Source organism: Lathamus discolor, chromosome 4 (assembly GCF_037157495.1).
Source record: "Lathamus discolor isolate bLatDis1 chromosome 4, bLatDis1.hap1, whole genome shotgun sequence".
In the NCBI taxonomy this organism is placed as follows: Eukaryota; Metazoa; Chordata; class Aves; order Psittaciformes; family Psittacidae; genus Lathamus; species Lathamus discolor.
In genome coordinates, this window is record NC_088887.1 from 58,546,134 (window position 1) to 58,559,868 (window position 13,735).

Genomic DNA, 13,735 nt, shown 5'->3' on the forward strand with positions numbered 1-13,735 from the left:
TGAACGCTGGAAAATGAAGATCCAGCTTCCTAATTAAATAGATGCTTATACAAGGGAGTGTTTATTATGCTTAGTTGCATAAACATGCCTGGCAATTGTGATAGCTGCCTGCAAGGGACAGGAAAATCAATCATTACTTGTCAATATGTAAAATATGTACTATAACAAAATATTTTGTGATTGTAGAATAGAATAGACTATTTCAGTTGGAAGGGACTACAAGGATCATCTAGTCAAATTGCCTGAACAACCCAGGGCTGAACAACAGCTAATGCCTTCTAAATAAAATGCTGACAGGCTTGGAGCACCCACCAGTTCTCTAGGAATCCTGTTCCAGTGTTCGACCAGCCTCTTGGTAAAGAAATGCTACCTGATGTCCAGCCTAAGCCTCCCCTGGCAGAGCTCTGAACCATTCCCACACATATTATCACTGGATCCCAGGGAGAAGAGCTCAGCACTTACCTCTACGCATCTTCTCCTGGGGATGCTGTAGAGACCAGTGAGGTTGTCCTTCAGCCTCCTTTTCTCCAAACTAGATAAGCCCAAAGTTCTTAGCCACTCCTCACAAGACATTGCTTCCAGCCCTTTCACCAGGTTTGTTGCCCTCCTGTGGACACATTGAAGTACCTTTAACATCCTTCTTAAATCATGACGCCCAGAACTGCACACAGTGCTCAAGGTGAGGCTGAACCAACACTGAACACAGCAGGACAATCACCTCTTTTGACTGGCTGGTGATGCTGTGTTTGATGGACCCCAGGGTGTGGTTTGCCCTCCTGGCTGCCAGGGTTCACACTGCTGACTCCTATGGAGCCTGCTCCCAGCCACCACCCCCAGATCCCTTTCTGTGGGGATCTGTTGCTCTCCAGCCACTCCTCTCCCAGTTATGCTTGCATCCAGCATCATTCAGCCCCAGGTACAGAATAGGGCACTTCAACTTGTTAGATTTCACCCCATTAATCCTAGTCCATGCTCCAGTCCTTCTAGATCCCTCTGCAAGGCCTCCTGTCCCTCAAGAGAGTCAGTCACACCTCCCACTGACTCCCCAGTGACAAACTTGCTACTGGTGCATTCACCTCCTGCAACCAGATCTTTGACAAAAACATCAAACAAAACTGGCCCTAGAACTGAACCATAAGGAACACCACTGGGGACTGGTCACCAGCCAGATGTAGTCCCATTCACTGCAACCTTTTGAGCTCTTCAGCCCGTTCTTCACCCAGTGCACTGAGAACCCACTAATCCCACAGCTGGACTATTTGTCCAGAAAGATGCCGTGAGGAACAGTACCAAAAGTCTTACTGAAACCCAGAAAAACTACACTGCTGCCTTCCCACCTTATCATAGAAGGATATCAAATTAATTAAACATGACTTTTCTTTTGTGAATCCATGTTGATTATGCCTGATGATTGCATTATTCTTTAAATGCCTTTCAATAGTACTCACGTAATCTTTTCCATAATTTTGCCAGAACCTGAGGTTAGACTAATGGGTCTGGAGATCTCTGGGTTTTCCCTCACCCCCTTTTTGTAGACTGGAACAACATCTGCTAGCTTCCAGTCAGCAGGGACCTCCACAGACTCCTAAGGCCTTTGGTAGATGGTCCTGCCATAACATCCACTAGCTCCTTCAGTATTCTGGGATGAGCTCCTTCAGGCCCTGTGGGCCTGTGTATATTCAGCTAATGCAGACTGGTCTCTTACAGTTTCAGTGTCCAGATTTTGAATTTGAGACATACTTTGTGGGGGACTCCAAGAACCTGGCTGTATGTAAAGGCTATGTTGCCAACAGCAAATCCAATGTGTATTGATACACCTGGAGCTGCTTAAACACACCTATGAATTTTCTGTGCATGTACAATTCGTAAAGCAGGTGCTTAGTTAATAAGTCCCACACTTTTTAATTATTGAATGGCAAGGGTTTTTTTCATGTTGGATATCCAGCTTGCTTTGTCTGAAGAATAAATGTGGTGAAACATGTAGTGATGGTCTATGTGCCATGCCGTTAATCCTCTGATATTTCTCCTCCTTTTTCAACAGGCTAAACTCACAATGATATTCCTTGACAGGCAGACTTGCTCATTTTTAAGGCCTGCATTTTCCTAGTATTGTCATTTAAATCGCCACAGATTTCTGCCCTTAGAATATTAGATGACATGATTTTATTAGCAGTATACTTTTTAGTTTAATTGACATGTTTTATCAGCTATATACGCTGGAGTCATCTGTTTATATTTTTCTTTTATTACCAGAAATATAGCCATAGTGATTTCCTATTTTAGCTGCATTTAAATACTATTTACCCAACATAAGATAATAAACAATTCCCATTAACCACCTGGCTGGCAAGGTGACTTAGTCTCTGACAGGTCTTTGTTAGAAACTAGGTAATTTTTGGCCCACTATTTATTGGCTCTAAAACTATCAGGTTTTTTATTTGCAGTATGAATGTTTTGTATGTATTTCCTGTTCTTAGTGTGAGTTTTATTTTTTAATCTTCTTTGCCTTCTGCCCTACAAGAGTTTTCTGTGTCCCATATTTCAGTGCTTCAGGATAGTGTCTGTCTGCAGAGACAGGTGAATCATCAACAATTTGGGAAACCACAAATATTTCACTTTTTATCCATGCATATTCTCTGTAGTTTTCACAGAAGACATTTTCACCACATGCAGTTCTTAACAAAGCATGTGCTATGAAATCCCATGGTGTAGAGCAGCAATGAAACTCCAAAATAAAGACATGATTTGCTGTTTCTTTGTCATTTTTTTTTTGCATGAACAGACAAAATGGGCAATATAAGGTGATGTTTTCTACTGCACTGCACAGCTGATAAGTGAAAATACATGCATTTCCACTTTTATTCTTTTTATATTTGTAACTATGTACTTCCACAGTATATGTTATAAACAAAGATTTTCTTCACAAGGATTGATTTTTATTATGATAGCTATATAGCCAACATCTGTAGACACTAGTGTTGTTCTTTTGTATTAGCTTATATCCTGTATATATTATACACATAACACCTTTATACAGAATCAGGATTAATTGCTTTCTCCTTTCTGTAGCGAGTCTTTGAGGACACTATCCTTTTTCCAGGTACAATCATTATTTTTTACAGTTGAGCTTTTCTGTTTTAATACCTGGAGACAGTCTTACAATGAATGGGTGAGGGGGATATGACTTTGCTTTATTGAGCTACATCAGTCATTTTATGTAAATCCTGACAATCAAGCAGCAGTGTGGGGTGCATCAATATCAAACTTTTCAGCAAAATTAGCAAGTTTTCAAGTCAAACAGAGATTTATCCTGGTAAGACACTTGAAATAAAGGATGTAAGAAAATAAAGATCTTTTTCTCAGATATTATTTTTTTCCTTCTAATATTGATAAGGATGCTGTTGACATAATCTGATGAAGGAATAATGAAGGAAACATGAAGCTTCATAAGCTTTAACTTTTGCTTTTTTGCTGTTGAGCAGCACTTTGTAAAACCATGGAAAAATCTATTCAAAAAAAGTTAAATCCACGGGACAAAGGTATTTATACAAACATATGTATCACAGCCAGCTATACACCAGTTTACAATGTATTCTAGCTTGGAGTGCTTTTGATGCTATTGTTAATGTTTATGGCTGGAATCAGAAAGAGTTGTAGAACCAATTTATTTTTTTTAAAAACATTGAAAACTACAGTGAAAAGTTTCCTTCTACCCCTTTTATATTTTGCATTTCTGTTTTTAGCACTCAGGTCACTTATAACAGCTAAGGTCCAAGATACTGATGGTTCAAAACTGTTGCCTAACACATAATTGCATGAATGAATGTGACAAAAAAGTGTTAAAGGTGATTTTGGGACAAAACAGAGAGGCAGGTTCCTTTGTAACTGACTCTGTGCATGATCCTTATCTATTTAAAATGCAAATGCTTAAGCAATGAGGAAAGCCTATTGGCTTTAATTGGTTCCCAACATCACTTCAAGAGTTCTGGCTGATGATCAAGTTTCTTCATTTTTTTTCTGGAGAAGGAAGGTTATTGGGATGAAAATTAGAACAATCTGTTTGCGCTATGCCTACTTTTAGATCAAAAAATTAGATGCCAATGACTTTTGGAAACTCTGTGACATGCAGTTGACACACGCGTTAATCCATAATGGTTGCAAAAAATTAGTGTATTTTATGAATTGACCTAATATTACTATCTGAAACACTAGGAATTTAACTGGACGTTTTGCATTTGTCTTTCATATCATTATTCAAAACTGAAACATATGGCACAACGTTCCTTGTTGGAAATACCTGTCATTTATAAAGGAAACGTGCATGTTAAACCTAACTTCAGGCATGTGTCAGAGATCTGTAGGACTTATGACTCATAACCATTATTCTTTGGTAGAGATTAATTCCTTTAAATAGGGAAAAGATTCTAATTCAAGTATACACACATATGTATTGCTAAGGCATGTTTCAATGTTTGTCCCTTGCCACAAAAGTTATGTTTTATCAAGGAGAGAACAGTAAAACCAAGGGGGTCAAGTGCATATTTGGGGTCCTAAAATACTTATTTAGGGGTTAAAAAAAAGAAAAGAAAGGGAGACTCAAGCATGTTATACAGTTTTGCACCTTCTCTTGGTACGTTGCAATGCATTCTTGTGAGACCTCACCTGGAGTATTGTGTGCAGTTCTGGTGTCCTCAACATAAAAAGGACATGGAACTGCTGGAACAGGTCCAGAGGAGGGCCATGAGGATGATCAGGGGACTGGAGCACCTCCCGTATGAAGACAGGCTGAGGAAGTTGGGGCTGTTCAGCCTGGAGAAGAGAAGGCTGCGTGGAGACCTCATAGCAGCCTTCCAGTACCTGAAGGGGGCCTATAGGGATGCTGGGGAGGGTCTCTTCATCAGGGACTGTAGTGACAGGACAAGGGGTAATGGGTTCAAACTTAAACAGGGGAAGTTTAAATTGGATATAAGGAGGAAATTCTTTCCTGTTAGGGTGGTGAGACACTGGAATCGGTTGCCCAGGGAGGTTGTGAGTGCTCCATTCCTGGTGGTGTTCAAGGCCAGGTTGGATGAAGCCTTGGGTGACATGGTTTAGTGTGAGGTGTCCCTGCCCATGGCAGGGGTGTTGGAACTAGATGATCTTGAGGTCCTTTCCAACCCTAACTATTCTATGATTCTATGATTTTTGTGTTTAAAAGAAGACACAGCAAGTTGAAACCTTTGTTCAGTGACTTTCAGAGGGTTTCTTTATCTTTGATTAGTAGAGATTTGCAGGGGACAGAGCTCCTGATGCTGAGCTCCTTCACTGAGCAGAGAACCAAACATTCTGATGGGAGTATTATGCATATGTGGCTGAAAATACCTAGCAGAGAATAATCATCTCATGGAATTCTTGTCTGTGATCTCTGTTTTATTTCTCCCTTCCCCTGTCCTTCACAGTGCTGTAATTAGGGAGAGGGCTTCTGGAGGGCTGGAAGGCTTTGCTTTCTGCATGGTTTTCACCAGCAAAGTGTGAAAATGGCATTACTTGCTCTGGGCTTGGGAGCTGTCTGGCAACAGCTTCGGGACCAACCTCAAAGCAAGAAAATAGGATTAACATTTTAATCTCCTTTGCCTAACCACCTTCTCTGTGCTGGGCAGGGCAAGCACAAGGAGGAGACTAATTTACAAGGTATTGCTAGTCTGCATATTTCAGATTGTGTCCTGCGACAAGTGAGTTACTGTAGTACACCAGGATACTTGCAAATGATCCTGAGGAACTAAATAAATGGGTTTGTTTCTCTGCACAAAATTATGTAGTAGGAGAAAATGCTTAATTTTTATTGAGCAAAGATTGAGCTTGTCCTGTGATTTCAGTATTTGTGCTTAAGTTTTGAGTTATGTTGAAGCACAGCGTTGTTTTGAAATACGTATGACTGCAGTTTGAATTGCATATCATGTTGTAATAGTGATGGTTTGAGAGAAACCACAAACCATTTGATGGGGAGAAATTAAATCTTTCATAACGGTTTAATGGAAAAAACCCCAGGCAGGATATTGGGAATGTAGACTCTTCTTTAGGCCTTAAAATAGAAATAGACATCTTCAGGCAATGTACAGTTCAAGAATAATTGTTTAGACATTAACTTATTTAGGTTAATCAATTACAGGATTTAAGAGAGATGATTAACCACTGGCAGAAGGGATGCGGAAAGGGTTTTAATTCTTTATAAAGCCTGTGTATTGCTCCATACCAAAAGAACATGCACAGTCAGTAAAGCTGAGAATCACTCAGCCATCAAAGTAAAAACATTTTTCAGGAAGCAGCTGTTCCATCTCTGAGATCACACCCCTTGAGGGGGACCTGTGAAATATTTTCAGATGACAGATTGGAGGATTAAAAGTCCTAACTCTATTCACTACTGAAAATCATGGACTCTGAGAAAGCACTGATTTTAAGACATATTGCAGTTATTTCCACAAATTCCTTCCTGCTTGATCTCTTACTTATTCTTTCTCTCTTCCTTTTGGTCCCATAAACCTCTGTACACATTAAAACCAGGCTAATAACATTATCACCTCTCTCCTTGCTAATGACCTTTTCTACAGGTAGTGATTATACCTTTCTTTCAAACCAAGGAGTTGCACACTTAATTTGAACTCAAAACATTTTCTCAATTAATATGATTTTTTTTATTTTTTAATTTTTTTTTTTTTTAATTTTATGATTAAATAATATTCATTAAACTTGCAAATATTTCCCAGTGAATTAAATTTACTTTCTCTGGTAAATATAATGTTCGAATACAAAGTAAAATATCAGTTCTGCTTAAGAATTCATCTTTTCCCTAACAGTTCAGATGCTTTTGATTATAACAAGGATTTCGTAATTTTTTAGTTAGTGACACATAGTCTACAGCCATCTTGAATTGTGAAGGTCTGAGCATCTCTTTCCAGTAAAAAGAGGGGATATAGGTTTCAAGAGTTTTCAAGGTTCATAGGTTTCATATATATATATATAGGGGATATAGATATCAAGAAAAGGATGGAGAATTGATTTACAGTCACTGTCAGTTCCCTGCTGAACTAGAAGGATCTAATGGGAAGCACTCATAAACTTAAGAAAGCCTCAGTTTTGTCAGCAGTACCTGTGTCAGGCTTTACCTTACTTTGTGATAACTTCTCTTTGGTTTGTGGGACTTGCACAGTCAATGGGGAATATGATGCAAAGATACTAATTAAAAAAAAAAAAAAAAAGAAAAGAAAAACCAACCACCTACAAGTTATTTTTGGACTTGTTGGTGGTTTATTTAATGAATTTTGTTTATATTATGCTGATGGTCGGATAATGTCTCCTGAATCTCTCTCTCTTTTTAAACCACAGATTCCTGTACTTCTCAACCTGAGTAAAGATCCTGATGTTAACTTGCCTATGAAACCATTAATATTCTCACTGGCCATGGGTGCGTGCCTTGGAGGTAAGAGTTTATGTCAGAAAGCTGTCATAAGGTAATAGCTATGCAATTATGGTATGTATAAATGCCACAATTAGGTTCAATGATTTTGTTATACAAAGCATAGGGAGGGCCTGATCCAGTTCCATTTGATTTCAAAGGACTCCTGGATAAGGATCCCAGTCACTGTCTGCTGCTGCAACAGGATTTTTGAAGTCTGTGTTTGAAGACCATATCTGCATAAAGTACAGATTCATAAAGAAGAAGTCCAGATGGTGCTTATAGGGTTCTGATGTTTTATGAGAGAAAATACAAAGATACATTTAGTTTTCAGAACAGACACCACCATTGCTCATTGAAAAGATGCAGAAAATGTGTTACAGCTGAGATCTGAAGGCTTGATTCAAAGTCTGCTGAAGTTACTGAGAGGTTTTCTGGCTGGCTCACAGAAATGTTTTGAGTGTCCATTTGCTGACCTATTTAGCACTCCTTATGCTAAAGAAAGCCTTTTTGAAAGACTTTGGGAAATGTAGCCCAAATAATGAAAGCTAATAGCCATTCTCCTAGTGCCCATCTTATTGTTAACTGGGATTTCTTGTATTGCATTAGCACAAAACAAACAGATGCTTTCATTACTTTTTTTTTTAATTGTAAATGTATCATGTATGTATTATGGGCTCACATAAACACATTAAATTAACGTTTATACTTGATTATTTTTTTTTTTTTTGTATTTTGCAAATGGCTCATGAAGGTGTTATAACATAATGTTTCCAACTAGCAAGTGTATTAAGTGAAATTAAAATGTATGTTTTTAATGAGAAATGAAGTTAATATGATTTTTTTACTACTGAGAATTTTAATGATAGTTATATTGTATTGGGCTGTGTTTTGATCCCTAAACTCATCATCATATTGTGACTTAAATCTGTTGCTCTTTAAAATCAGTGATTTGAATAATCGGCATATCTTTATATAGATGTTTGCCATAAAGATATCATCTTTCTTCACAGTTTGCTAATCACTCAACATAGTCCGATTTCATTAAACTTTAGGTTAAAAAAAAATGTAAAAAAGGCACAAGGAATATAAAGTTGGCCAGGTTATGCTGATTTATTCTGCGTGGGAGTCACTTCACCAGCCTTGGAGCCTTTACAAGTCTCACTTATTTTCCTAAAGCATTAGTTATCATTTTAACATAAATTCCTTTAATTTGAATCATTAAAGGACCACCAGGATAGTAAAAGAGACTTCTGTGTATATGCACTATGAGGCAAAAGTAAAAATACAAAGAATAGCACAGGAATTATTTGAATTAAAGCAACTAGAGAGGTATACAGAGTGCCTAGGTATGCAGATAAACTCCACCAAATATTTGGATAAAAAGTTAGATATCATTATTAGGAAAAGCTTAAAGTCTCCAGACTGTGCTCTATTAGGATAAAGCTGAGCATACACTGAGTTATACTGGCAAAGGTCTCATAAAAGTGTTAGCCTGAAAATTAATATGATGCGTCTGACTTTCCCGTGTCAAAACAAAATGTAATGCAAAGCATCTTATTGTTAGGGTATGAAAAGTGTGGAAAAGCTTTTTCTTGAAAATATTTTGTAGCCCCAAGAAAGCATGGAGATTTATAGCAAAAGGCTGGATCTTATCACTCCTTATGTAACCAAAGGCTCTTGGCAAGCAAGACGTTTTGTAGAAAAGCCATAACTACATATTTTAGGATTAGTTTTTTACTGCATAATGCAGAGCTTCAATTCTGGTAATTTGATGGCATTGCTGGGGTTCAAGGTAAGCACAGTTTATGTGTCTGTAAAGGGAACATAGACGCTCTTTGCTGTGCAGTACGTGTCTCTAAAAGTGAGAAGGGATAAAAAAAATCTTGTCTTTTAGTCAAGGAAACCAAGGAAAGTGATGGCCATCACAGTTTCTGGTGGGACGGTTACAATTTTGAAATCTTTGGGTTTTCTGCAGAATTTGCTGGTTCTTTTCTGCGGAGGTTTTCTTCAGGTCATGTCAATCTTACATAATTAAGAAATAAACATGGTAATTTTTCTTGTTCTGGAAATTTAGGATTACACTTGTCCCAACTATCTGTAAGAACTTAAGTTGTAAGTTAGGAGTCTGGTTGCCCCAGGCTCCCTGTTTGATGCTGAGGATGTCTAGGAAGCAGATATTTATTCAGCCACTGAAACTGCCAGATGTTCTCTGCAGAGCACATCAGGCCCCTTATGTGCACAACTTCAGTAACTGAGTGGGGTTCCCAAAGACAGGTGTTCTGACAAATCTGCACCTGTACTTCTTTTGCACAAGAGGACATTGAATAAAGCTTTATTCATGAATGCTTCCTATTATAGTACATGATGGACTTATACTACTATTTGAGACTGAGTTGTATATAGACTTTCCAATATTGTCTAGGGAATGCTGCCCTGAAATTTTGGAGGACAAAGGAAGATTGCTAGCTACAGCAATTTCAGAACAAGAGGAGCTCTAATTGCACTGCTTCTATTGGCTCGTGAGTTTTAAAATCACATGAAAAAAGGATTCAACTCAATATGAGTAAGCACACATTCAGGAATTCACCTGTTAGGACTGTTCAGAACTAGACTTCTACACAGTTAAGACTGTTTAGAACTAGTTTCTTTACTGAACTGAAGAGGTTATACCTAAGATATTATTTGAAAGGGTTTTGTACGCCTGACATTTAAACAGCTGGCATTTGTTTGTCTTTTTATCTCTTTTTTAATGATTTATAAAATATATGCTTTTGAAAAAAGAAGGAAGAAAAAAAGGAAAAAAAGATTGAATTCATATCTGAAAGTTCCTACCTTCTGAGTTCTTAGTTGCTAGAGCAGAAAAGTGCAAGAAGTCTTTTTCTGATGTAGTGACTATTACTGCGGTCTGGAGGGAATATTTTCTACAGTGTCTAGTTTTGCAGTATTTTTCTTCTCTGTATATTTTTCTGAAATGTCATTGTCACAATTCTGCCGAAAGGCAATCTAGGATGCCTTCAGCTGTATTATTCCAGTCACACAATCTTGGTTATAAACTCTACTTCAAGAAAGGAGACAGGAGAGGGCTGCTGGCACTTTTCTTCTAAGCTTACGGGGTCAAAACCCAGGTGTGAATAAAATCCATTATCCACAGGATATTGTGCTAATTATACCTATTACAGCTATCCCACAGTGTACATAAGTAGTGGGATTTCTCTCAGTGGTCCAGTGTTATAGCTATTCCGTCTCTTGGCACCCTTCATAAGGTATCCTGGTGCACAGTGGAGTATCACTGATTTGTTATTCCTGCTGAATCTGGACAATAATATCTTAAACTGTTTTTAAAGCTTCAGACACCTTGAAGGTGAAAACACAGGAGTATTGTTTAAATTTCTGAACCAACCCTTCTTTGCAATATGAGGGAAAGTAATAGCCTTCAATCAAACATAAACTGTATTACAATTTATAATAATATTATGGAAAAAGCACAACTGTAGATCCTTTGAAGTTATTTCATAGTTACAATAGATCAAATTTGTATTACACTTTTCAATTTGAAAGATTTACAGTGGCTATCAAGAGCTGAATACATGCCATAAAGATATAGCAGTTATTTAAGAGGAGCACTATTCAGCTTTGGTTCTGAACTTAATTGTTGTGTAATTGAATACAGTGTGTATTTACAACTGCAGGAAAAAGGAGAGAATATATTTACCTGAGCTTGTTTTTAACCAGGACACTGATACTGGAAGTTCCTATTAATTCCAAAGGATTTTTTTTTAATGAGAAGTCCTGGGGCTGAGCTTATATGTCTTGTGGGTGAGACAGCCCTGATTTAGACAAGTTTTTTCCTATGGATTTAAAACTCATCATCCAAGTGAAAGGGTGGTATTGTAGGGAAAGAGAGTGACTTGTGATCTTTCAAAAGGGAAAGAATGTTGCTGTTCTTTACTTTGAAAGGCAGGCAAAACGAATAAGGAAATTTAGGAAATGTCTCACAGTTTCTCTTGAAAGACATCAGTGCAGTCTTTAGCAGTATTAGTGCCTCTAAATTGTGCAGATCTAGAAACAAAATACAGCAGGTATTTTATATGTCTTACACTACTTTTTGAGTATACTTGGCATTGTTTCTGTGATGTTAGCGATGATGGAAATGAGTAATGTTCTTAAACAGTGATTGCTGTCCAGTAAATAGCAGTACTATTGCTTGTTCTTAACAAAGAACTTATTCAGGTATTAACAGAAAGTTTTGGGTTTTGTTGTAGCATGAAGAACTGCATCACTGGATATATACACAAGGCATCTTTTCCCTCCATTGATATTTGAGTGCCCAAGCTGTCCTGTTGCTGTTTTCTGGAACAGGCGGAATCAGTAACCTTCTATAAAAATCCAGCTGCTGTTTTCCTTAGCTCCTTCATGACATTCAAACTCTGGGCCATCTTCATGCTTTTTCAGTGTGGTGTTCTTGAAGTCCAACAGTGCTGTGAAGTCTTTGGTATGAGAGCCAGGCTCATTTACCGGAGTCCTCACAGCTAAAGGAGATTCTCTAATCTTTAAGATTACTGACGATAATCCTCTGTGGCACGGAAAAAAGCTGTGAAAGTGAAATGTAAAAACAGCTAAAACCGAGTGTGTACCTTTGAAAGGTGTACCTTTGAAACATGTACCTTTTTCTGTATTAATGCTGCATCAAAGGCCTGCTTGGCTTTAAGACACTGAGTTAATATGGAAAAGACTAAAAAACCATATTTAACCTAGTCGATTTTTCTCAGCAAGAATATTTTTCTAAGGTTAAAAAGAGTTACCTTGGCACACAAGCCTATATAGATGTATGTATGTTATTAAGGGTGAAATATGAATTTTATGGGGTATATGCCTTTTCAGCTGTACTGATGAGGATTTATAGTTTGGATGGTAAATCTTAGATTTAGAAAAAGAATTTATACCAAACATCAAGATCACATGATTATAATGCTTGCATTACTGTTAATTTTGAAATGCTTGTATTAACAGTTTTCAATCTGTATAAAATAACTACACACTATGAATTTCTATTTTGAACAAGACACTTGAACCATAGCAAAATATAAGAGGTAGGCTTCAATAGCAAGTAAATTTGATTAAACAGAATCTGAATTTACAGGAAATGATAATTCTAAAATAACTTGATGGAGGGACACTGATTTTGTTTTCTTTTCTTTTACTAAAATTTTCTTGGTCTGTTCAGCTTCAAAATGAATTATGATAAAGTCAAATAATGCACTTTCATGCCAGGTTTCTCTACGTGGAACTATTTTTCTATATTTGGTCTTTAATAATGCTTCATGTAGAGAAGCTGTGAAATTATGCTGCCATTGTTCTAGTCTCTGAACCTAAAAATCACATATTAAAAAATGTGCAAACTGGGACTTGTGTGCAGCATTAAAAACTTTAAATGGAACCTACTTGAATATGTGCTTCAGGGCATGAGGGAATGGCATGTCAGAACACACAGCTGACGCTATTCCTCCTTATAATAGTTTATTTTACCCTTGTACTGGGTAAGTTCACTTCAAGGAGAGAAGTGACTTTAGTGATCATCTCAGGTTTTATGTCTCTTTCACAGATGTCTGTATTTGAAAGAAGCATATGAATTTATTTGTGTCATTAAAGTCACAAGTGCAGGAAGCTCAGCAATTTGCCTTATTTATTTCTCACTTGTAGTAGAAAAGTGACAAATTTAAATTTCACCTTTTCCTCTCATAGCAAAAATGAGGTTTGAATAGTGAAATACTTAAGAGTATCTGTTCTGTCAGTGGTACAGTAATGGTGATAAAAAATGGTAAAGTTCACCTAATTAAAAATGTTGGATTGAATGCAGTTCAATGAACTCTTCTGATAAGTTAACTCCAAACTTTGATTTAAACTATTTTTCTATTACTAAATAGAATTTAGGACTACTCTAACTCTTTTTCTATTCTAAAAAGTCCATGTGTATGCATTTGTGCAGAAACAATCTGTTCAGAATCAGTAAAATAAAAAAACATTTGTGTCATAAAACTGCAATCTATAACATATAGCAATGTGAAATAAGTTCATTTCCCATTGCCTTCTCCCCCTTACGTCCTATGACATGAAGTTCCTTATTAGTTTAGGGACTGTTGATGGTTTAATTGGCCTTGATTCTGTAGCTCTTCTTTTGATTGCAAATTTTAATTATCCAGGGCTTGTTAATTTACACATTAAAAATATTAAAGGATATTCAAGACTTTTACATTGTTAAAAAATATTCAAAACTTGTAGACATTTAACAGATGACTATAA

At 37.0% G+C, this 13,735-nt stretch overlaps 1 protein-coding gene across 2 annotated transcripts in view; it reads left to right on the forward strand.

Moving 5' to 3' along the window:
* The window catches only part of OCA2 (OCA2 melanosomal transmembrane protein), a 144,250-nt gene that overhangs the window by 90,085 nt on the left and 40,430 nt on the right, over positions 1–13,735 (forward strand). For both annotated transcript variants that reach the window (XM_065675751.1, XM_065675750.1), the window contains one exon: positions 7,363–7,456. In XM_065675751.1, coding sequence (XP_065531823.1) covers positions 7,363–7,456 — 94 coding nt within the window. The remainder of the gene's footprint in view (positions 1–7,362; positions 7,457–13,735) is intronic.